The sequence below is a fragment of the Piliocolobus tephrosceles genome, chromosome 5 (assembly GCF_002776525.5).
Source record: "Piliocolobus tephrosceles isolate RC106 chromosome 5, ASM277652v3, whole genome shotgun sequence".
Taxonomy (NCBI): Eukaryota; Metazoa; Chordata; class Mammalia; order Primates; family Cercopithecidae; genus Piliocolobus; species Piliocolobus tephrosceles.
Window position 1 is genome coordinate 65,550,901 of NC_045438.1, and position 26,528 is coordinate 65,577,428.

Genomic DNA, 26,528 nt, shown 5'->3' on the forward strand with positions numbered 1-26,528 from the left:
CCCAGGCTGGAGTGCAGTGGTGTGACCATGGCTCACTGCAGTCTCAAACTCCTTGGCTCAAGCAATCCTCCTGCCTCAGCCTCCTGAGTAGCTGGGACTACAGGCATGTACCACTATGCCTGGCTAATTTTTCAAAGTTTTAGTAGAGACGAGGCCTTGCTATATTACCCAGGCTGGTTTTGAACTCCTGAACTCAAGCAATCCTCCCACCTTGGTCTCCCAAAGTCCTGGGATTACAGGTGTGAGCCACCGCACCTGGCCTTTAATATTCTTAAAAATAAAAAGATATGGGCCAGGTGCGGTGGCTTATGCCTGTAATCCCAACACTTTGGGAGGCCAAGGTGGGTGGATCGCTTGAGCCCAGGAGTTTGAGACCAGCCTGGCCAACATGATGAATCCCTGTTTCTACAACAATTAGCCAGACGTTGTGGCACACACCTGTAATCCCAGCTACTCCAGAGGCTGAGGCATGAGAATGGCTTGAACCCAGGAAGTGGAGGTTGCAGTGAGCCAAGATCACATCACTGCACTTGGGCAACAGAGTGAAGCTTCATCTCTTAAAAAAATAAATAAAATAGGCCAGGCGTGGTGGCTGCCTATACTCCCAGCACTCTGGGAGGCCGAGGTGGGCGGATCGTGAGGTCAGGAGATTGAGACTATCCTGGCCAAAATGGTGAAATGCTGTCTCTACTAAAAATACAAAAATTAGCTGGCTGTGGTGTGTGCCTGTAATCCCAGCTACTTGGGAGGCTGAGGTTGCAATGAGCCGAGATTGCGTGACTGCACTCCAGCCTGACAACAGAGCAAGACCCTGTCTCAAAAAAATTAAATAAATAAATAAAAAGATGTATAATAAAACAACTTGATTTTACACGTCAGAACAGATGCAGCCAAGTGGCTTTTCTTCACTCAGGAATTCCAATTTATTTCAAAGATGTTCTGGAAATATTTTTAAGGATGTGGGGATCATTACTCATAAACTATTGTCAGCATCAAATACTTTATATTCTTGCCTTATTTATTAAGTTCAAACAGCTTAAACATTTATCTTCACCAGACCTGGCACTAAATATTTTGTTGTTTAAAAAGTTCATAGACCGGGCTCTGTGGCTTACGCCTGTAATCCCAGCACTTTGGGAGGCTGAGGCAGGTGGATCACAAGGTCAGGAGATTGAGACCATACTGGCTAACACGATGAAACCCCGTCGCTACTAAAAATACAAAAAGGATAACTGGGTGTGGTGACGGGTGCATGTAGTCCCAGCTACTCAGGAAGCTGAGGCAGGAGAATGGCGTGAACCCGGGAGATGGAGCTTGCAGTGAGCCGAGATCACCCCACTGCACTCCAGCCTGGGTGACAGAGCTAGACTCCAAAAGGAAAAAAAAAGTTCCTGAATGAGTATGTTAATAAAGACATACTCTTCAAAGAACAAAGCAAAACTGTATAAAAGATAATACTAAAAGTTCTGAAGACAATTTCAAAATTTGAATTTCAAAAATATTTTGAACAATGGTGGCTTTAGTTTAATAAGTGATTATCACTTTCCAAGTAAATTTTTTTTAAAGAAAATAAATCCATCTTTTTATGCTTTCCCATGTATTGGCAAAAAATTATAAGGTTGATTACTTTTTAAAAAAGCTTTTAAGTTCAGGGGTGCAAGTGCAGCTTTGTTATATAGGTAAGCTTGTGTCATGGAGGTTTGTTGTATAGATTATTTCATCTCCCAAGTATTAAGCCTCATACCCACTAGTTATTTTTCTTAATCCTCCTCCTCTTCCCACCCTCCACCCTCTGAAAAACCCCAGTGTTCTCCTGTACGTGTCCATGTGTTCTCATCATTTAGCTCCCACTTATAAGTGAAAACGTGGTATTTGGTTTTCTGTTCCTGTGTTAGTTTGCTAAGGATAATGGCCTCCAGTTCCATCCATGTCCCTGGAAAGAACATGATCTTGTTCCTTTTTGTGACTGCATGGTATTCCATGGTGTGTATGTACCACAGTTTTTTAATCCAGTCTATCATTGTTGGGCAGTTAGGTTGATTCCATGTCTTTGCTATTGTGAATACTATTGCAGTGAACATATACTTGAATGTGTCTTTGTAATAGAATGATTTATAATCTACATCTTAAAGACCTAAAATTGTACTGGACTATAACCCTGTAGTAGTTTTAAAAGCATTTCATACTTACATTTGGAGGAAACAGATAAATTGTATTTTTATTTTACAGGTGGTTATGGAGCTAAAGCTTTAAATATGAAGCGTGATCCTTTACACATGAAAATCAAAGGAGAAGAATTTCCTCTGACTCTGGGTCGGGATGTCTCTGGCGTGGTGATGGAATGTGGGCTTGATGTGAAATACTTCAAGCCTGGAGATGAGGTGAGTTGGGGAATGCCAGTATTCCTGCAGGGGTCCAACCCATAGACCCTGATCCAGCGATGGATGAGAGATGTACACTGACACAGATATTTTGCCTGTCAGTGCGGCTAAGAGGCCTCTGCTCCCTGAATCTGCAGCGTCCACCCCATAAACTGAGGAAGTCACATTTATTTAGTGTGGATTAAATGATGAAGGTCTTGAGTAAACACCATTATAGGGTAATTAACATTGCCGACCGTCCAGTAGGGAGCAATTATGCACCCATGAAAGATCAAAGGTTGGTCTTAGGACCATGTGAGTAACCAAACTATTTAGATAAACTGCCCCACATTCCCTAGTTATTTGCTCTATTGCTATCAACTCAAGGTAAAGAGGATTAGGCTGCTTTCAGCCAAATTTTTACTGAAGCTGTGCAACACCCCCGGCCTTCCAAGTAGGTTTGTGTCTACTTCCTGTAACTTTACAATTTTTCCCACCACCCTGACTGAACTCCCACATATTCCTTTACTAAATGTGCAAATTTCATTCTGTTTCAGAAGTATATTCTATGCTGTTGACCTGTTTTCTTGTTTTCAACAAAAGTACTGAGCTTTGACTAGAACTGTCACTTTTTTGGTTCTGTTGTTACATTTTTTTCACAAACAGTTCCGAAATATGTTGACTGTACTTGAGTTTGTGTTTTCTAAATTTAGTACTTAAGAAATGCAAGACTTTAAAATATGTAGGATTAGGGTATTTTTTTCCTTGAAAGGGCCTTTAAATGACAATTTTTACCTTATGGATGAGATGGCTTTAAAATAGTTTAAGTTTGGTATAATCACCTATCACTTGTCACTTTGAACTTTTGTACCAAGAAATGATAGTTCATAATCATAGCTGACACTGTTCTGGTTGCTTTTTATAAAATATGTCATTTAGTCCCTCTGAGGTAGATAAAGTTAGGCCCAGTTTACAGATGAGGAAGCCAAGCTCTAAAGAGGTCTCCTAACTAATACGTGGTGGAGCCAGGACTCAAACCCCAGAGATTATGGTCTTATTGGCACTCGAAGTAGTCAGTAAATGCAGCAGGATATACTGGCATCTGCTTCCAGTGTGGTTTGACTTGATAAATCCAGAATCATACTAAGTAATACATTTATATCATGAAAATAACACTCCTGCTTGGTGTAGTGCTGACTTCTGTGTTTTTCACAGCACAGGGTATATATTAGGGAACACCTTCATGCTTAGCTTTGGTCAGAAAATACTTGTGTTTCTAATGAAGCTGTCTGTGTGTGTGTGTTTCAGGTCTGGGCTGCAGTTCCTCCTTGGAAACAAGGCACTCTTTCAGAGTTTGTTGTAGTCAGTGGGAATGAGGTAACCTACCAACTCTAATGAAATGCATTAGAAAGTTTAAACCAAGACTGGCAAATATCTCTGAAATAATTGGTGTTTTTCAGATCTAGTTTATGTTTCATGGGGCAGTTTATAAAGAGATAATATAGAAATTTTTGAGAGATTAAAAAAGTATTTGATGCCATTCAGTAGCACTGCCTGCTAACACAGCTGTTTTTCTCTCATGGAGCAGGGATTTGGAATGAGACCTAGAACCCTGCTGTGTTCCTTGGTTTTACCCTAGATAAACAGTTGAAAGCAGATATAGGCAGTAGAGGGGGTGGATTAGTCATCAATGGAGACATGGAAATATCCAGCGGTTTTGAATAACTTTAAAAACAGGAGTCTAATCAAATGCAATCAGGAGACCGACAAATTGAATAGAGAGAAAGGGGTTAACATTGAGGAAATTGGCTACAGAAGGGAGGGCAGGAAGGGGAAAAAGGTTGTTACTGAGATTAGAGAAAATCTAGAAAGATTTCCTTTCCAGAAAATGAGAGTAAAGGAAACAGCTGATCTCAGAAACTAATTAGGATGTGTTTTTGAGAGTTCAAGGTTTATTTGGATTTACTTCAAGACAAATGGGAATATTGATGTGGTCTTTTTATAAACAATGAAGTAGTTATAAACAACAAAGTAGTTTTTATAAACAATGAAGTAGTTATATCTGATAGTGTAGCCTACATAACATTATTGAACATCTGTGAGGCAGGTAGAGCTATTCTATACAATATTTATTAGGATAATCTTGGAGTAGGGTATGCATATGCATACCCTACTCCAAGGTATGCAACAGATAGAGCTATACAATATTTATTAAGGGTAATCTTGGAGTAAGGTATGCAATAAACACTGAACTGGAATAATTTTATAGATTTATCTATGAAAATACAGTTGACACCTGAACAATGCAGGAGTTGGTCCACCTACCCCTGTGCGGTAGAAAATGCACCTACATCTTTTGACTCCCCTGAAACTTAACTGCTAATAGCCTACTGTTACCCAGAAGCATTACTAATAACATAAAAAGCCAACTAAGACTGGGTGCAGTGGCTCACGCCTGTAACCCCAGCACTTTGGGAGGCCAAGGTGGGTGGATCACAAGGTCAGGAGTTCGAGACCAGCCTGGCCAATATGGTGAAACCCTGTCTCTACTAAAAATACAAAAATTAGCCAGGCGTGGTGGGGGCTGCCTGTAGTCCCAGCTACTTGGGAGACTGAGGCAGGAGAATCGCTTAAACCTGGGAGGCGGAGGTTGCAGTGAGCCGAGATTGCACCACTGTACTCCAGCCTGGTCGACAGAGCAAGACTCTGTCTCAAAAAAGTCAACTAACACATATTTTATATGTTATGTATATTATATACTGTATTCTTACAATAAAGGAAGCTAGAATATGTTATGTGTCTTATATACTGTATTCTTACAATAAAGGAAGCTAGGAAAAATGTTATTAAGAAAATCATAAAGAAAAGTATACTTACTATTCATTAAGTGGATCATCATAAAGATTTTCATCCTTGTTGTCTTCATGTTACTAGAAAGACGAACAGTAGGAAGAAGAGGGGTTGGTTTTGCTGGTCTCAGAGGTGGCAGAGGCAGGAAATCCACATATAAGTGGACTTGCATAATTCAAACCCCTGTTGTTCAAGGGTCAGCTGGATTCCTGTGAAGGTAAATGTGCTTAATTGTGTGCAGAGGTTTGCAAGTCATTGCTTATTTTTGACTGTTGTCTTCAAATGTAGGTCTCTCACAAACCCAAATCACTCACTCATACTCAAGCTGCCTCTTTGCCATATGTGGCTCTCACAGCCTGGTCTGCCATAAACAAAGTTGGTGGCCTGAATGACAAGAATTGCACAGGAAAACGGTAAGTGTATCAGTCAGTGGCAGCATCTAAACTTCTTTTCTTTCCTTCTGTGAGTTCCTTGCAGTAGATTTGTTAGAGCTTTGAAATTTAGTATCATTTACATGAACAGAGCTGTACTAACATTTGAAAACAATTTCCAAAGCACTCTATTTGTGTCAGTTTGCATTTTCTTAGCTTCATTCTGTAGATTTTCAGCCCAATCAGTTGGAAATTTTTTAACTGAGATATGTGGATGGAATGGACTTTAGGTGTCTGAACCTTCTAAAATAATGCAAAATTTTACATGTGATTCTTTAGGAAGAAGATCCATATCTTTTTTTTTTTTTTTTTATCAAATTCCTAAAAAGGTTAAGAATCATCCCATACAGTTTCTAAAGAATGATGTCAAGGTGAAAATGTTTTTTCCCTACCTCTCCCAGGAGTTATTCTCACACTTGCATATTTCTATAAAGAGACTGCAAAACTATTGAATATTCTTAAGTTCTCTCAGTCTCAATGCCTAATATCCATTAGGTGAATTCTGATTTCCCAGTGCCTTGAGCGTGTGCTCATTTGGGTTAGCAGCAACACGGTGACCAGAAATGTCTCAGATGTACTTGAGTTTGTATCTGGATTCTGTTGCTTTCCGGCTGGGTGACCCACTCATTCACTTTTTAATGAGTTTTGTTTTGAAGGTTAAATGAGGTAATGCACATTAAACTGGTGACACAGTTTATGGCACATGGGAGGCACTCAGTAAATGGTGGCTACTATTGTTAGCAAGGAGACTATGGTGTTCTTCGTATTTTAGAAAGTTGCCATCATAGAGAAAAATGATGATTTTGTTTTTTGTTGAGAAAACTACACACTAAGAACCATTTAACAATTGAAGGAAAGAGCTGTAGGTCAAACTATAATAAATAACCTGGTTTTTTTTTTATTACTAAGGATCGTGCTGGTAACATAACTAAAGTCTGTGTGATTCTGTTCTGTTGTTATGAAACATTGCACTTTACATTTAATGTGTTGGGTGATAGAGCATTAAATTTAATGAAAGTTTAATAGCTGTGTTTTTGAAAGCTTATGAAAGCTATTCATCTAATGAGGTGCTGCCCTTTATCTTAGAATTCAAGGTAAATATTTATTCTAAAGGTCAGTGCTGTTTACTTTTTAAGCTATTGTGGCTTATCTTTCTTGAAGTTGCCATTTTGATCAACACTTTGTTTAAATTAAATTAGTTTTGACCACATAGATTTTTCTAATGGTTTCTCTTAGCTAATAACCTTGCGAAAACCTTATTGAAGATTTTTAGACCTGTATTGTAATCGTAGACTCTGCAACAGCATTGTTTTATTGTTTTGTTTTTTCCCTTAAAAACATTAGGTTTTCTATGCCTGCATGACTATATGTGCACTATTGTTAGAGAGCTCTCACTTTTACTGGTTCAGGGCTCTCTGGATCTACTTTTAATATACTGTAAAAAACAATCTAGAAGATAAGAAAAAATTTAAAAATTTAGAGGCAGAGATCTGTCTCTTCTCAGAGACATTGGTGTGAGTTCTCAGTTTATTGCTGGCTTTGTGGCTAATTCTTTGGTATGCTGTTATCTTCTGTTTAAGCAACAATGGCCTGGAACTGGGAAATTGGAGCCCTGGGTCTTATTCTGCCATTAACTAACCAGGTGACCACATGCTATTTATTTATGGCCTCTTTGTGGTTTCCTCTGAGTTTATGAGTATAGGACAGTGTAGGTTTTGAGGAGAGCTTTGAGAAATGGAAAATTTTAGACCTTATTAGATGATGATATGTTATATTGAGTTGGGTCTGTTCATTGATTTAGCCCCGTGTTAACCAATCTAGAATGAAACCCACTGTAAAGAGTCTTAGTAATTCACATCATGAACTTCTGCTGCATTCACATGTTGTGACCTGTAGGACGCATTTGTCCTGAGTGACTCAGTGAGCACAGTGAGACCTTGCTGTCTTAGTCTGTTCAGGCTATGATGACAAAATACCATAAACTGGTGGCTTAGAAACAAGAGAAATTTATTTCTTACAGTTGTGGAGGCTGGGAAGCCTGAGCTCAAGGTGACATCAGATTTTGTGTCTGGTGAGGACCGACTTTCTGTTCTTTAACAGTGCTTTCTCGCTTGTCCTCATATTCTGGAAGGGGTGAGGCTATCCCTGGGGTCTCTCTTTCTTATAAGAGCATGAATCCCATTCTTGAGGGTTCTGCTTGCATGACCTAATCACCCCACCTCCTAATACCATCACCCTGGAAGTTAGGATTTCAACATATGAATTTTGGTGGGACACAAACATTACAAACATTCAGACCATAGCACTTGGTACTTGCTGCTCTCAGAAATTTCGGTTTACTGAAATTACTACACATGGGTTTTAATAATGGGCTACCTCTTTTAACTGTTTATTTGTGAGAATCACATGAGAGATGTGAGCACCTTAAAATACTGTAAAAATACTTTTAATGAAGAAATTCTGTAATGAGATTTTATTGTACCTAAAGTCAGAAGTTCCAGTGTCCAAAGTGGATTTTCCATTTGACTATCCATTGTGATTGATGGAGCATATTTTGGCTTCAATATGCTAAGCAATAACTGTTCCTTTTCTGTTAGCTATTGACATTAAGGCATGCCTTAGTCTGCACAAAGCAGGTCGGTGTTTGTTATCAAAGATGAATCGTCTTTTTTTTCTAATCAGTTAATTAAAGAAAAACCAAAATTAACAATGACAAAAACACCTATCAGCACCTTGGAAGATTTTGTAGGATTTCTTTATAGCAAACAGCTTATTTGAAATTAAGAAAAATCTTTCTAAGGGTTAAATGATGTTTACCTTTTTTCCCCTTTGTTCTGTAGTTTTCTGCAGCATCTGAGTATCAGTAAACCAAGGAGATAGTTGATTCTTGATGTCATGTAATACTGTCATTTTGTCCACACGCTGATATCGTTAGAAAATGTCAAGTGAGGCCAGGCGCAATGGCTCACACCTGTAATCGCAGCACTTTAGGAGGCCAAGGTGGGTGGATCACAAGGTCAGGAGATCGAGACCATCCTGGCCAACATGGTGAAACCCCGTCTCTACTAAAAATACAAAAATTAGCTAGATGTGGTGGCACACACCTGTAGTTCAAGATACTTGGGAGGCTGAGGCAGAATCGTTTGCACCACACAGTTGGAGGTTGTAGTGAGCTGAGACTGTGCCACTATGGTACTCCAGCCTGTTGACAGAGCAAGACTCCATCTCAAAACAAAAAAAAAAAAGAGAAAAAGAAAATATCAAGTCAAAATTATTTCCTTTTTATCAGTCCATCTGTAGTTTCCTCATGATTTGTTCAGTAGGAACACATAGATAACTTAGGGCTCTCAAATAAGTAGAAATTTTTTAAAGAAGTTGTTACAACCAGATATTTTTTGAATATGGTAAGATTTGATGGTTTTATTTATTGGTAGTGTCATGGGTACACTTGAATATTTCATGCTCTGCCTGAAATTCATGTCTTGCCAGGAAACTTGTACTTCACTCTGTTTGACAGAAGTATTGAAAGGTGTTTGGTGTGGTGTTGCACACCTGTAGTCCCAGCTACTCAGGAGGCTGAGGCAGGAAGATCACTTGAACCTGGGAGGTGGAGGTTACAGCGAGCCAAGATCGTGCCACTGCACTTCAGCCTGGGCAACAGAGTTGGGAATTGAACTATTCCTCCTCCACAAAATAAATTTCACTTTTAAATTGTGTATACTTGCAACTCAATGAGGTGAATTTAGGAATACTTTTTTTTTTTTTGGTATTAGGCTTTATGGCAGTAAAATTTTGTCATGTAAGTGTAAATTAGGCGTCTGATTAATTCTGTTATAGAATTATAGAATTAGGCCCAAACTTAAAAACATTGGGTTTACTTCCTACCAATATGCTTATATTAAAACGACAGCCTGGCCGGGCGCGGTGGCTCAAGCCTGTAATCCCAGCACTTTAGGAGGCCGAGATGGGTGGATCACGAGGTCAGGAGGTCGAGACCATCCTGGCTAACACAGTGAAACCCCGTCTCTACTAAAAAATACAAAAAACTAGCCAGGCAAGGTGGCGGGCACCTGTAGTCCCAGCTACTCGGGAGGCTGAGGCAGGAGAATGGCATGAACCCGGGAGGCGGAGCTTGCAGTGAGCTGAGATCCGGCCACTGCATTCCAGCCTGGGCGACAGAGCGAGACTCCGTCTCAGGAAAAAAAAAAAACGACAGCCTTCTTCTTTCAAATGCATTCTAAGGCCTTTTCTTCACCCCACCACCACCTGTTTCTTCCCACTCCCCAAGCCCATTACCCTTTTGGACTTTGAGTTTTCATTTGCACCTGACTGGGTTGTATTGTTAGTGGGATAAGGGGAAGTAGAAAGAAACCCCTGCTGTTTTCTTGCATAAACAAAGTATGGGGTTGAGGAGGCCAGGAGAGTGAGAGTGGAGGCTCTGGCTTGGTCAGTGTGATGGAAATGAATCTTCCTTTGCTTCAGGGTCTATTTTCCAGGGAGTCCTGAGTGGTGGTGGGGGGGGGGGGGGGGGGGCACTTAAAAGAATAGCAGAAACCTCACTCCTGGAAATTTGTGTTTTACACAATAGCTTTCTAAGTGACTGGGTTAACTATCTTGTGAGGTTTAGAAGTCATTTACTCTTCAGTGGACTGTAATCTAGCTTCTAGCCTTGTCTGCCAGTTGCACCTGCCCTCACTGGGGTCGTAGCTAACTTAAGTGACTTAAGTTGCCAAGCCCAAAGACATTTTTCAGTTTTTATTTTAATTTGACTTTTCTGAAGTATCTGGCATTGTTGACCACTTCCTAAATACTTACTTTTTGTATAGTTTCAGGGACATTAAGACTTTTAAGTTTTCTTTTTTTGTTGTTGACCATTTCTTGTCATTTTTAGAACCCCCCACTTCTTCCTCCAGCCCTTTAAATGTGCTGTTTTCCCAGTGTTCCACTCTATTCTTCCTTTTTGTTTCCCAAGGTTATCTCATCTACTCCCAGCTTCTCCTTATAGTTTGGTAACTTGCAGATCTGTATTTCTAACTCTAGCCTCTTACTGAATTCCACTTAGATGTTCTCTTTATATCTCAAACTCAACTTGAGCAAAACAAGACTTACCAACTGCCACCCTAACTCTTCCTCTGTAATCCTAATGTCAGTTAATTGTGGTTTACCCTAAGCCAAAACCTGACATTGTTCATAAACCCTGCTCTCTCACCTTCCACAGCACTACTCATTATCGTTCGTGTCAAGTAAAATGTAAGATTGTTGTCAAATTTGGAACAGTAACTCCCAAGTTCCTTTTATAGATGAGCTATAAGATTTGTGAACCCAAAATATCTGAGACAGGTCTCAGTCAATTTAGAAAGTTTATTTTGCCAAGGTTAAGGACACACCTGTGACACAGCCTCAGGATGGCATGCACCCAAGGTGGTCAGGGTACAGCTAGCTTTTATATATTTTTGGAAAATAGTACATCCATCAATACACATAAGATTTATATTGGTCTGATCTTGAAGGGTGAGACCTCTTGAAGAGGGGTGGGCTTCCAGGTGATAGGTAGATTTTAAAAATTTCTGATTGGCAGTTGGTTGAAAGATTTATTATAAGTAGAATGGAATGTCTGGGTTCAGATAAGGGGTTGTAGAGACCTAGGTTTTGTCATGCAGATGAAGCCTCCAAGTAGCTGGCTTTAGAGAGAATAGACTGTAAATATTTCCTAGCAGATTGAAGGTCTGTGTTGATGTTAATGCTGCAGGGGTATAATGAGGCCTGCAACCTCCTCTCGCATCATGAGCAGAACTAGATTTTCAGGCAATGTCCTTGGCCGAGAAGAAGAGTCCATTCAGATGGCTGGGGCCTTAGAATTTTATTTTTGGTTTACAGATTTCAAGGCATTTCACGTTTTCTTGTGTAGTGAATAAGCCTAAAATACTATTGCATTTTAATGGACAATCATGATTAACTAGTTTGTTGTTAACCTCTTCCATATAGTGTTGTCTTGTAAATTCTTACATTTTTTTAATTGGAAGAATTTTCCACAGACTAGCTTCTGGCTTTGTACATTTCAAACCTTGTTTAACTTTCTCCTTCACTACTCACATGACCCTGTGCTGGGCGCAGTGATACACAGCCTTAAGGAAATGTCATGTTGCTTAGGTGAGTTAGTGAGAGTTTCTTTCTACCTTAGTGAGAGGTAGAAAGAAATTCCTGGAAGGCATTTCTTAAACTAAGACAGCTAGGAATAACTTAACTCTATACAGAAGTGACTACGAACCACATCAGTATTTTCTACTAAACCCCAAACAAGTGTATTTCCAATCAACTTCCCTTTAGCCAGATCTAGTATCACCTGACGAGAAAGCAAGACTAATGAGTAAGAGTGAAAAAAGACCAATCTTAACTGATTGTGGTTAGCATATCTTTTACAAATTTTACAAAAACATATGTCTATGTAAATATATTGCTAGGGCTCCTCTCTGCGCCTTGTGTAAGTGAAGGACTTCAGCTTTGTTGGCTCCATGGGTAAATCCTCCTCTGACCACACTACTTCTCTCTGTCTTACACTCTTATCGTCACCCATCACAAGCATTTCGTTTCTTTTTTTTTTTTTTTTTGTAAGACTGAGTCTTGTTCTGTCGCCCAGGCTGGAGTGCAGTGGTGTGATCTCGGCTGTCTGCAAACTCTGCCTCTTAGGTGCAGATGATTCTCCTGCCTCAGCCTCCTGAGTAGCTGGGATTACAGGTGCCACCACCACGCCTGGCTAATTTTTGTATTTTTAGTAGAGATGGGTTTCACCATGTTGGCCAGGCTGGTCTTGAACACCTGGCCTCAGGTGATCCACCTGCCTTGGCCTCCCAAAGTGCTGGGATTATAGGCGTGAGCCACCGCGCCCAGCCCATCACATGCATTTCTTCCCTCTATCTGCTTCTGCATATGATTGAAGGAACCAGTGATTTGGGATGGTTCCCACTGCATATCCCATTTGGGGGGATACATTCCCAGTACCCCGGTTGAAATTCTGAATACACTTCAGATAACAAAGCCATTGTTATCCTGTGTATAAAGTTCTTCATCAATTATGGGTTAACTAACCTTCATAAATGGCTTACCCTGGCCACCTTACCAAGATATATAAATAGCTTTGTTCCCTTGGGAAAATGTGTTTAACTTTCTAAACATTTAATTCACACACAAACTCTTCTGTAAATTGGGGAATGTCAACATGAATTACAGAGTCTTAGAAGAAGAGGACACATAAATCTAGGCTATCTTGGTCTCCTTTGGTTGATTTGTTTTGTAGCTGTATTTTTCTGTTTATTCAGATGAAGTTTTGTAGCATGTTTCATGTTTTTTTTTTTTTTTTTTTTTTGTAAGGCAGCTAAGGTGTTGGTGCCCTACCTCATAAGATAACAATACTGAAAACTGTGATTGTAGAGGACTTAGGTGCCCAAATGCCAAATAAAAAGTGACTCAGTCACGGGAAAGAAGCCAACGTTGCTTCAGTGCCTTAATGTATGTTTCGGGAGAATTCGGAGATTAGGCAGAAAGGACAGAACAAGTTAGATTTTAGGGTTTAAGAATGCCTAAGTAGTATAATACTTATTCATGTTTTCCCCATATTTAAAAAATATCTGTCACTAGTACAATCCCCTCTGACTTCCAAAGAGGCTCTGTGTGTGTACTTAAGAAGTAATGGAGGCATACAATTAAAAACTTTGGCAATTTTGAGTAACAGTGCTTTTTTCAAGTAGGGTATTTCTGTGCACTTTATATAAACCAACAAATACAGCACACGTTTCTTCACTATCACAAATAGGCTTCTACTTCAATGAGATTCGAATATATAATGTGGCCTTTACAGCAAGCTAGGTAAAAAATATTCCCACTGTGTAGGACTTAAGCTAAGGGCGACTGGGAGGTCAGCAACAGCAGTAGCTTCCCTTTGCATTGAATGTGCTGTGACGAATACAACAAGAATATTTAGTTCAGCCACAAGACTTCAGACCTTAGAAGACCAACCGGCTTATTGTTGGCATGAATATTTATTTTGCCACCAGGTGTGGTGGCTCACGCCTATAATCCTAGCACTTTGGGAGGCTGAGGTGGGCGGATCACCTGAGGTCAGGAGTTTGAGATCAGCCTGGCCAACATGGTGAAACCCCGTCTCTACTAAGTACACACACAAAAAATTAGCTAGGTGTGGTGGTGGGCACCTGTAGTTGCAGCTACCTGGGAGGCTGAGTCAGGAGAATCACTTGAACCTGGGAGGCGGAGGTTGCAGTAAGTCCAGATTGTGCCACTGCACTCCAGCCTGGCTGACAGAACGAGACTCCATCTCAAAAAAAAGGAGAATTTATTTTACCTACTGTCCTTTTGGGGACTTTAATTAAATATATGGTTGAACCTGCACAAAATGCGGAGTCCTCGGGCTTCTTTATAAGCTAACAGCACTTCATTCATTGGGCCTGCTCCTTGCTGCTTTTGGCTTGGGATCGCCATCAGGTGGCAGCACAAGGAACTGAAGCTGCTATTGCAGAACCACTCCTGCTAAGCCCAGCTGTGAAACACAGTTTTGCTTTCTTTTTTTTTTTGAGACGGCGTCTCCCTCTGTCGCCCAGGCTGGAGTGCAGTGGCCAGATCTTGGCTCACTGCAAGCTCCGCCTCCCAGGTTCACGCCATTCTCCTGCCTCAGTCTCCCCAATAGCTGGGACTACAGGCGCCCACCACCTCTCCCGGCTAGTTTTTTTTGTATTTTTTAGGAGAAACGGGGTTTCACCGGGTTAGCCAGGGTGGTCTCGATCTCCTGACCTCGTGATCCGCCCGTCTTGGCCTCCCAAAGTGCTGGGATTACAGGCTTGAGCCACCGCGCCCGGCTCAGTTTTGCTTTCTTATTTGAGGGAATGAAGTGTCTTTGGATCAAGAATTATGGGGAAGAGATGAACTGACAGTAATGAGGTCGGAGATGTATTTGGCAGCTGGATCTTGAAGTAGCCATTATATTTAGTATCCAGCATTCACACAGAGAGAATTAGAAATTATTTTCAAGCTTTTCTTTACTGGAAGAAACTTTAATACAGTCTTTCAAGTAGCCAGGCGATCCCCTCACTTGAGGTAGTAGCAATTGTTGCCTTGATTATAGGACATAATGGTGATTGGATGATTTCTTTTTTTCTTTTTTTAGAGTCGAGGTCTCACTCTAGACCTCACAGGCTAGAGTACAGTGGCACAATCATAGCTCACTGCAGCCTCAAACTCCTGGGCTCAAGCCATCCTTCCACCTCAGCACCACCATACCTAGATAATTTATTTTTTGTAGAGATGTGATCTCATGATGTTGCCCAGGCTGATCTTCAACTCCCGGACTCAAACAGTCCTCCTGCCTCAGCCTCCCAAAGTGCTGGATTACAGGCGTAAGCTACTGCGTCTGGCCATGGATGATTTTGAAAGTCAAGAAACTTTGATCAGGCATCTGCTACATCCAGGGCACTGTGGCCAGTGGAGGGCATAATATGAGGTCTCTGACCTTACGAGCTTGCAGAATAGGTTGGGAAGTAGGATGTGTGGCACAGATAACAGGTTCCAGGCTATTTCAAGGGTATTGTAGAGGAAAACTGGGACTTGGGCCTTCAAGGGAAGGGAGACCTCAGCAAGTAATTATAGCATTCTAGAATCTGGAGGAATGGGCCAGTGTGTGTGCAATGTAGGGGGAAGAATGAGAGAAACAGGGTCTCAGAGGAGGAGAGTTCCATTCAGGAAATAGTGAGAGGAAAAGTTAGAGAGTGCAGGTAATACATTGTGAGGAACTTAAATGAGAATTTGACTAGCGACACTTCTATAAGAATGGACAAAAGTAAGAGGGTGAAATATTTCTGGGGGAATTAATTTTTGGATGTATTTGTGAAGCACTTTTAATACTTTTCTCCCTCATTTAGGAAGTACTAAAGCTATGTTTGAATTATCAGGGCAAAAGGTACTTTTCCTCTGCCCTCTGAAGGTTCTATAACTGAGTCTGCTGAAATAAACTGATAATAGATTAACAGGAGAAAAGTTATACACATTTATTTATTTCCTTTTAATATTAGTTGATATGTAATAATCGTACACATTTGTGGGGTGTAGTGTGATATTTCAGTACATGGATACCATGTGTAATGATCAAATCAGAACAATCAGCATGTCCTTCAAGTCAAACATTGATGATTTCTTTGTGTTGGGAACATTAAAAATCCTCTCTTTGAGTTTTTTGAAAGTATACAATACATTATTATTAATTATATTCACCCTGTAGTGCTGTAGAGTACTAGAACTTATTCTTCCTCTCTAGCTGTAATTTTGTATTTGTTGACAGACCTCACCCTGTTCTTCCCTCCCTGCTACCCTTCTCAGCGACTGATACACCACTGTTCTACTCTGCTTCTGTTACCTCAACCTTGTCTAGTTCCCCCTTAAGTGAAAACGTGGTATTTATCTTCTTGTGCCTGACTTATTTCACTTAACATAATGTCCTCCAGGCTCATCCCTGTTGCCATGAATGACAGAATTTCATTCTTTCTTTTTTATGGCTGAATAGTATTACATTGTGTATATGTACCACATTTTCTTTATCTGTTTATCTGTTAGTGAACATTTAAGTTGATTATATATCTTGGCTATTGCAAACGGTGTTGTATTAAACATGGGAGTGCAGATATTTCTTTGATATTAGTGATTCTCCTTCCTCTGGATAAATACTCAGTGGTAGGATTGCTGGATCTTAGGGTAGTTTTACTTTTAGAGAAAGCTTCACACCGTTTTCCATACTGGCTATACTAATTTACATTCCCACCAAAGATGTATAAGAGTCCCCTTTTCTCTGCATCTTTTCCAATATTTATTTATTTTTTGTCTTTTTTCTATATGGAACACTTCACAAATTTGCATGTCATTCTTGCTCAGGGACCATGCTTATCTTTGTGTCATTCCAATTTTGGTATATGTGCTGCCTAAGCAAGCCCTGCTTTTTGTCTGTTTGGTAATAGCCATTCTAACTAGGGTGAGAGATCTCATTGTGGTTTTAATTTGCATTTTCCTGATTATTAGTGATGTACACCATTTTTTTTCCCTATGTTTGATCATTTTTCTCTTTTTGATAAATGTCTGTTCAGATCCTTTGCACGTTTTTAATTGGATTACTAATTTTTTGTTGTTGTTGAGTTTTTTGAGTTCCTTATATATTCTGGGTAGTAGTCCTTTGTTGGTTGTATAGTTTGAATATACTTTCTCCCATTCTACAGGTTGTCTCTTCATTGGTTGTTTCATTTGCTGTACAGAGCTTTTTAGTTTGATATAGTCCTATTAATGTTTTTGCTGCCTGTGCTTTTGAAGTCTTACCTATATCATTTTTGCCTGTATTCCCATATACTTTCTTCTAATAGTTTTGTTTTAGGTCTTATGTTTAAGTCTTTAATTCATTTTGAGTGGGTTTTTATATATGGTGAGAGATGGGCATCTAGTTTCCATTTTTCTGCATATGGATATCCAGTTTTCCCAGCACCATTTATTGAAGAAATTATCATCTCCCCAACATAAGTTCTTGTTACCTTTGTCGTAAATCAGTTGGCTATAAATAGGTGGATTTATTTCTGGGTTCTTTATTCTGTTCCATTGGTCTATGTGTCTGTTTTTATACCAGTACCATGTTGTTTTGGTTACTGTAGCTTTGTGGTATGGTTTGAAGTCAGGTAGGGTGATGCCTCCTGCTTTTTTATTTCTGCACATATTCTTTTGGTTATTCAGGGTCTTTTGGGGTTCCATGCAAATTTTAGGATTTAAAAAAATTTCTGTGAAGAATGTCATTGATATTTTGATAAGGCTCGAATTAAGTCTGTAGATTGCTTTGGGTGGTTTGGTTATTTTAACAACATTTATTTTTCCAATCTATGAGCATAGGATGTCCATTTTTTGTGTTCACTTCTATTTATTTAATTTATATGTATTTTTTTGAGATAGGCTGGTCTTGAACTCCTGAGCTCAAGCGATCCTCCCCTGCTTGGCCTCCCAAAGTGCTGGGATTAGAGGTGTGAGCCACCATGCCGAGCCCTTTTTGATTTCTTTTATCAGTGTTTCTAGTTTTCATTATATAAATCTTTCACCTCCTTGGTTAAATTTATTCCTAAGTGGTTTTTTAGTAGTTATTGTAAATAAAATTGATTTCTTTTACAGCTAGTTCATTGTTGGTATGTAGAAATGCTACTAATTTTTAAATTTTTATTTATATTTATTTATTTAAAAAATTTCTTTTTGGAGACAGTTTTTGTTCTGTCACCCAGGCTGGAGGGCACTGCGTGGTCTTGGCTCACTGCAACCTCCGCCTTCCTGGGCTCGAGTGATCCTTCCACCTCAGCCTCCCAAATAGCTAGGACTACAGGCATGTGCCACCATGCCCAGCTAATTTTTGTATTTAGTAGAGATGGGTTTTGCTTTGTTGGCCAGGCTGGTCTTGAACTCCTGGACTCAAGCGATCTGCCTACCTCAGCCTCCTGAAGTGTTGGGATTACAGGCATGAGCCACTGCCCCGGGCTGCTACTGATTTTTGTATGTTGATTTTGTATTGTGCTACTTTAATGAATCTGTTTATCAATTCTAAGAGGTTTCTGGTGGAGTCTTTTGTTTTTTTCTATATGTAAGATCATGTCATCTGCAAAGAGGGACAATTTGACATCCTCTTTTCCAATTTGGATGCCTTTTATTTCTTTCTCTTCCCTAATTGCTCTAGCTAGTACTTCCAGTACTTTTTCCTGTAGATGTATCTATTGTGTTGTTTGAGTAGAGTGCTTTGGCTTTGTTCCCTGGTGAGCACAGTAGTGTAGTCTCTGTATGATTTCTTTTCTTTCTTTTTTTTTTTTTTTTTGAGACAGAGTCTCGCTCTGTTGCCCAGGCTGGAGTGCAGTGGCGCAATCTCAGCTCACTGCAACCTCTGCCTCCCAGGTTCACACCATCCTCCTGCCTCAGCCTCCTGAGTAGCTGGGACTACAGGCACCTGCCACCACTCCTGGCTAATTTTTTTTTGTATTTTTTTAGTAGAGACGAGATTTCACCGTGTTAGCCAGGATGGTTAGCCAGGATGGTCTCGATCTCCTGACCTTGTGATCTGCCCGCCTCGGCCTCCCAAAGTGTTGGGATTACAGGCATGAGCCACCACACCCAGCGTCTTTCTATGATTTCTTTGGCTGTGATCACTATCAGTGGTGTCTGTGAATTTCCCAGCGGCTTATGCTGTAGGTTGTGGAGGCTGTTAGGCACTTTTTTTTTTTTTTTTTTTAGATGGGATCTCACTCTGTCACCAGGCTGGAGTGCAATGGTGCTATCTCAGCTCCTGCAACCTCCACCTCCTGGGTTCAAGTGATTCTCCTGCCTCAGCCTCCTGAGACTACAGGTGTGCGCCACCAAGCCCAGCTAATTTTTGCATTTTAGTAGAGACGGATTTTCACCATGTTGGCCAGAATGGTCTCGATTTCTTGACATCATGATCTGCCTGCCTCAGCCTCCCAATGTGCTGGGATTAAGGGCGTGAGCCACCGCGCTTGGCCTATTGGGCCCTTTTATTGGACCTAGGGATGCTGGGCAGTCTGGTCCTCAGGTCACTAGGTGACACATGCAGCTACATAGCATTTCTGCTGCTGGCGTGGATGGCAGGCTTTGGGTGGACTAGTCCTCAGGACTCTGGTCAGTGTGCATGAGGGCCAGCAGTGGTGGTTGTGGGCCCCGGGGGAACTGGTCCTCTCTGCACTGCATGCGTGGCTGTGTGGCAGCTCTACTATTGGAGGGGCGGGGTCACTGTCACTGTTGGTGGCAGCAGACCTGGGCAGGTAATAATGTGCAGGTACATGGAAATTACACAAGGTATGAACCTCAAAGAAGGGCCAAATTGGTGATGCCTAAATACCCTCTTCATAGGGTGGAGGGAAGGGGAGTATGTAGGCAATTTTAGAGGAAGAGTAAATTATTTTGAGAGGAGATGAATGGGCCCAAAGAACAGACAGTAGCCTAGGACAAAATTCATCTGGGCTGTGGGTGTGGCACCTAGTCTTCTTTCATGTGAGTTAATCTTCTGTGTTTGGTGAGATTATAGGGAGGGGGCCCAAGAAAATAGCATTCCTTCTGAGGGAACTTCAGAAAAATCCTCCCTTTGCACTTCAGGAGAGACAAAGGGATGAAAGATCGTGGCCGGGATGGTGAGAGGTCAGAGAGACCTTCGTTCTGAGGTTGCTTCTTTACTTCAAAATACTTAGCATGTCAAAGTGACATACTCTGGGGTATTGCTTTCTGAGCCCCAACAGGATCTTCACAATTTCTTCTAGTCTTTATAATTTTGGAAATGATAAACCCTTCTAGAAGGAACACAATTTCCAAGGAGACTTGTCTTAATTACATTGAATGGTTTTAATTTCAAAGGGAACAACTGGCTCAGAAATTTTAGTAGTAACTTTTAAGCTATAAATAAGGGTGACAAACAGCCTTCTGTGATTTGGGCAAGATAGAAAAAAAAAATGAAATGAAACTAGGGTTAAGGTTATAGATAGAGTGCATGTTCCAAGACTTGGTGTACTTGCTAGAGATAGGTGGCAGAATTCCTGCACTTTCCGGCAGCCAAGGCAGTAGGGACCCACACTAGCAGTTACTCAATTTATGGTGACATTAAATAGGACACATACTACCACCACTTAGTGTTCAGAAAAATGTTTTTTTGTGAGCTGTCATAAAAAGAATTCTCGTGAATTCTGTCAACAATATCCCCTTAGCTAATACAGTATCAGATAACAAACAATCACTTTTTATAATGTTCCTCAACCTTGATCAGTAACATGACACCGAAGTACAGTGCAAACAATTTTCTGGGACTTGAAACCATCCAGTCCAAGTAGGCAGTTCTCTGAAGCTCTACCTTAATTTAAGAATAAAATGTAAGAGCATGGAAGGCAGTTTTTTGACCGGTGATTCTCTTTTGGATTGCACACTTCTTTGGGAAATGGATGATAGGTCTAGATTCCCTTCCTTGTCAATAAGCATATGCATAATCACACAAATTTTACGTGTTATTTTAGGAAATTCACAATTTCAGAGAGTTCATCATCCCTTACCCTACTCCCCACCCCTTCACCCTTGTCCCACTCCATCCCTCCTGCCCTGACTGCTCCAGGCTGAGCACCTTGGTCTTCAAGGCTATCGTGAGTTACCGTGGTAAGGACATGCAGTATGAGGATGGTTGTGCTGGCTGGACACATTCCTCTGCTTTAACAGGAAGCCATATCGAGGATGGGAATTGAATTTCATTTATGAAAGTTGATGAACTTGACCTGTCTGAACAAAAGATGTTTATTTCGCTTTGGTGAGAATGTAGTCAGGAATGTGATTTTTCTTAGAGAACAGCTAAGCATAACAAACTAAAAAGAGCCCCAAATCTCCCTCTCATAGAGGAAGCTCTAATAATTTGAGCCTGGAAAAATTACAAGCAGATGTTACAAAGGACCATCTGAGCTATCTTAAACCAACAAATTATTGGTATTTTCGGTATTTGATATTCTTGGTACAGAGCTCATAGAATGTCTAATTTTAAGCAACTACAGTTTCTTGGTGAACCCAAAATAAAAATCCTTGTGTAGTATATCTTGGGAAGTGGAATAACTTTATTTTCTTTTAGAATTATTTATCATTTTATCATCAACCAGTTATATGTTGAAAACATTTATCCAGTTATATCTGCTTTAGATTCTCATTAACTGTGGTTTCCTTTGCATTGCAGTGTTTTAATCTTAGGTGCTTCAGGCGGAGTTGGTACTTTTGCTATACAGGTAAAACCATTTTTTAATCTTGTGAATAGGAGGATTTTGTTTGCATGAATTTATAAATTATTTCTCCTTAAAAGCTGAGAGAAAGGTAGATCTGGTAAATGCACTGTAATTTCAGCTTGTTCTGTAAGAGGAAAATGTTCTCTTTTTTATTTAAAAAATTATTTTTTAGAGATGGAGACTTGCTGTGTCATCCAGGCTGGAGTGCAGTGGCACAATCATAGCTCACTGTAAGGAAAATATTCTAATGTAGAAGGAAGCATTAAGCTTTCTAGTAGTTTAATATGAGTGGGTGTGTGGATGTCCTTGATAACAGATGTAGGAAAGCTTTTAAGAAGGAAGACCATGGGCAGTGCCATGGGTAGATGGAAGTTAGCAATTTAGTAGGAAACAACCAATGTCAAAAACCAATACTAGTTTCCAATCAAAATTGTTGCCGGCTAAAAAGCCTGCACAATGTAGAAATCAGTAAGCTGATTCTAAAATGTATATAGAAATACAGTAGCCAAAATACCGTTAAGATGGCAATACTCCCCCAAAGTGATTTATAGATTCAGTGCAATCCCTATCAAAATGCCAAGTGCTTTCTTTTGCTTTTCATAAATGGACAAGTGGATCCTAAAAGGCATATGGAATCATAGGGGACCCCAAACAGCCGAACAATCTTGAAAAAGAATAAAGTTGGAGGACTCACACTTGCTGATTTCAAACTTACTACAGAGCTACAGTAATCAAAACATAAGGGTGGACTTATAGATCAATGGAATAGAATTGAGCATCCAGAAATAAACCCATACCTTTGTGGTCAATTGATTCTGACAAGAATGACAAGACCATTAAATGGGGAAAAGAATAGTTCTTTCAGCAAATACTGCTGGAACAACTAGATATCCACATGTAAAAGAATGAAGTTGAGCCCCTACCTCACATCGTATTAAAAAAAAACCAAAAAACCCTCAAGATCAGGCATGGTGGTTCACACCTGTTATCCCTATGCTTTGGGAGGCCAAGGTGGGTAGATCACTTGAGGTCAGGAATTCAAGAACAGCCTGGCCAACATGGTGAAACCCTGTCTCGACTAAAAATACAAAAATTAGTTGGACATGGTGGTGTGTGCCTGTAATTCCAGTTAGGAGGCTGAGGCAGGAGAATTGCTTGAACCCAGGAGGCAGAGGTTTCAGTGAGCCTAGATCATGCACTCCAGCCTGGGTGATGAGTGAAACTCTGTCTCAAAAAACAAAAACAAACAAAAAACCTCAAAATAGATCAAAGATCTAAACATAAGAACTAAAACCATAAAACTCTTAGAAGAGTAAGCAGGGAAAGGGAAAAAAAAAAGTCTTAGAAGGAAACATAAGAGAAAATCTTCATGATTGTAGATTTGGCAACAGATTTTTAGATAGGACACCCAAAGCACAAGCAACCAAAGAAAAAAGTAAATTGTACTTCATCAAAATTAAAAAACTTTTGTACGCTGAAGGGCACTATCAAGAAAGTGAAAAGACAACCCACAGAATGGAAGAAAATATTTGCATATCATTTATCTGGTAAAAATCTAGTATCCAGAATATATAAAGAACTCTTATAACTCAACAAGAAAAAGACAGCACAATTTTTAATTAGCGAAGAACTTGAATTGACATTTCTCCAAAGAATATATACAAGTGGCTAGTAGTCCATGTAAAGATGGTCAATATATTTATTCATTAGGGAAATGCAAATCCAAACCACAATGAGATACGGTGTCTTATAATAAAAAGCAAACACAGAAAATAAAAAATGTTAGCAAAGATATAAATAAATTAGAACACTCATTCATTGCTGGTGGGAAGTTAAAATGGTGCAGACATTGTGGGAGAGTTTGTTGGGTCCTCAAAATGTTAAACGTAGAATTACCATGTGACCCAGCAATTCCATCCTTAGGTATATACCCAAGAGAAATGGAAACATACATTTAAGCCTAATCTTATTTATGAATATTCATAGCAGTATTATTCATAATAGTGAAAAAAAAGTGGAAATAACTCTAATGTCTATCAATTGATGAATGGATAAACAAAATGTAGTATAGACATACAATGGAATATTATTCAGCCATAAAAAAGAATAAAATATTGATGCATGATACAACATGGATGAATCTTCCAAACATGGTTAAGTGAGAAAAATCCAGAAACAAAAGGTCCTACATATTGTATGATTCCATTTATATCATATGTCTAGAATAGGCAAATCCACAGAGACAGAAAGCAGATTAGTGGTTGTCAGAGGCTGGGGGTGGATGGAGAAGGAAGTGGGGAACGACTACTTAATAAGCATGAGGCTTATTCTTGGGGCGATTAAAATATTCTGGAATTAGTGGTGATGGTTGCACAACATTGTGAGTGTACTAGAGACTACTGTATACTTTAAATACTTTAAAATTATGAAAATGGTGATGTATATGAATTTTACCTCAAGTAAAACAAACCAAAAGTTCCCCAAGCCTCCAGGAACATGATGGGGCCCAGTGGCTGCTCCTATTGTGGTCAGATGTGTAACTGACTGGCTCCTAGAAGAGGGAGCTGGATTAAGCCTTTCTCAGGATGAGGGGAGAGAGCCTTTTCCCCAATAGGGGGCAGCGGGTAGCCTCAGAGGCTCTGCCACATTACTTTCCAGGAGAGAGGTTTGGGTGTTATAGACCACCCCAGACCCAGCTTAGACTTTTTGAGAACCCAGATGGTGCTGGGGGCTTCCTGTCTGTTTGTTGACTGAACTGGGTGAAGGAGACGAGGATTCCTGGGATGCACACTTTTAACTTCTTTTAATTCATCATTTGATAACCAGGATCCAATCCAGAGGCTCAGTAAATATGAGTTGAATGCATAAGTAAATAGAAGAAAGGAAAAAGAGGGAGAGAGACAAAAAGCAAAGAGAAATATCATACACGGTTAGAGTATAAATTGATACAGCCACTTAACCATTTGGCATCTATTAAATGTGAATATAAATTGTAAAATTTCTTAAAAACAAAAAAAAGGACCACACAAGATTTCCTATTTTAGGATTATAACCTATAGATAGATATATAAGCATGTTTACCAAAAGATATGTACCAGAATTTCAGAGTAGGGCTATTCCTATTAAAATTCCCCAACTAGAAAAACCCAAATGTCCATCAACAGTAAAATGAGTAAGTAAATTGTGGTATATTCTTACACTGGAATATTATACAGTCATGAAAAAACTATAATCACACACAGTAAAGTGGATGAATATCACAACCGAATGTTGAGTAAAAGAAACCAGATGCAAGAGTACATCCTATATGGTTCCATTTAATGACATTCAAGAACAGGTGAAACTAAGCAATAGTGTTTAAGGGGGGTGTCTACTTAGTAAAACTTCTAAAAAAAAAAAAAGGCAAAAAGAGTTATTGTAGTTAGTAGTTACTTTTTTAAGGGAGTTGAGGAAGTTTTAATTGGGAGGCTTAGGGGCACAGGTGGTATTCTAGTTCTTAATTTTGAATAATGGTTATAATAATATTTGCTTTGTAATAATGTGTTAAGCTGTATATGTATAGTCTGTATACTTTTATGTGTATTATATTTCACAACAAAAAATTTTAATAAAATTAAAAAGTAATAGAAAAGCATCAAGGTTAAATCCCATACAAAGCTATTATAAGGAAAGGGAAAATAAGGTACAGAATAACATACCCTATAATGAAAGCACATCAGAATACATGCCTACAAAACAACCTGAAATGTCACCTACTATTTCAAAGCAAGTTAAAAGATATTAAAAATATAATATAAAATGTGAAAAAACAAAATAAATCAGAATTGGAAAAACTCAGGAAAAAAGTAAAACTGAATGAAGAAATCATTTAGTAATAGAAGACTAAACTAAGAGGAACTCAATAGCAAGTAAACACAACACATAATGCTTCCTTAATAGAAACAAAATGCAGAAAAAAATTTAAATTACAAAAGAAACAAAAAGATAGGCTGAGCACAGTGGCTCACCCTGTAATCTCAGCACTTTGGGAGGCCGAGGAGGGCAGATTGCTTGAGCTCAGCGATTCAGGACCAGCCTGGGCAACATGGCAAAACCTCGTCTCTAATAAAAATACAAAAATTAGCTGGGCATAGTGGCTCATACCTGTAATCCCAGCTATGGAGAGGCCGAGGTGTGAGGATCACTTGAGCCCAGGAGGTCGAGGCTGCAGTGAGCTGTGATCATGCCACTGCACTTCAGCCTGGACAGAGTGAGACCTATCTCAAAAAAAAGATAAAAACAGATTCAAGAGAAAGTACCAAATATTGATGACAGGCAAAGAAAATTGATACATGGATACTAGGAGTCCTCGCAGGGGAAAACCAAAGCAAGGAAATTGAGCCCATACTAAAATAATGATTAAAGAAACAAACTTTCCTAGCATCGTGAAATTAAATGATTTGAAATTACATATTGAATAGCCACATCACTTTTCTAAGGACATGGACCCAGATTGAGCAACACTAAGAAAAATTACTAATAAAAATATGAAGAAAAATTATAGTGAAATTACTGGCCTTTAAAGAAAAAAGAAATAAGATCCTTTGGAAATCTAGACAAAATAGCACGTGTGCTACTTATGTGTCCATATAAGAAAAAAAGATGACATGACTTATAAGAGAAATAAAATTAGACTATCATGAGACTTTTTGTCAGTAACACTTTTGGCAGGAAAAAATGGAGTAACATATTTAAGATACTCAAGGACGAGTGTGCCAAGAATCTTTTATACAACAAAACAGGCCTTCAGGTATCATGGACACATACAGACTGTTATCAACATCAAGAACTTGGGGAATATTGTTCTTCTGATCCTTTTCTGAGCAATCTACTAGCTAATGAGCTTCTGACTAGGAATGACTATGAAGACATTTTAAGGACTAGTGGTAAATGTTCAATGCAGTTACCTGTAGAACAAAACTAAATGAGGGCTTAGAAGGAGAGAGTATAGGAACAGCCATATGCTCTGACAAGGTAAATATAGTGCAATAGTTGTTATTGTTTTTAAGGCAGTGTCTTGCTCTGTC

General features: G+C 39.5%; 1 protein-coding gene and 1 pseudogene across 3 annotated transcripts in view; one reads left to right on the forward strand and one right to left on the reverse strand.

The window, feature by feature from the left end:
• The window catches only part of RTN4IP1 (reticulon 4 interacting protein 1), a 56,858-nt gene that overhangs the window by 5,838 nt on the left and 24,492 nt on the right, over positions 1–26,528 (forward strand). For all 3 annotated transcript variants that reach the window (XM_023205937.2, XM_023205938.3, XM_023205936.2), the window contains exons 2-5: positions 2,230–2,381; positions 3,669–3,737; positions 5,499–5,623; positions 21,417–21,465. In XM_023205937.2, coding sequence (XP_023061705.1) covers positions 2,256–2,381; positions 3,669–3,737; positions 5,499–5,623; positions 21,417–21,465 — 369 coding nt within the window. In that variant the 5' untranslated portion in view covers positions 2,230–2,255. The remainder of the gene's footprint in view (positions 1–2,229; positions 2,382–3,668; positions 3,738–5,498; positions 5,624–21,416; positions 21,466–26,528) is intronic.
• On the reverse strand, positions 16,526–16,625 carry LOC111538661 (annotated as a pseudogene).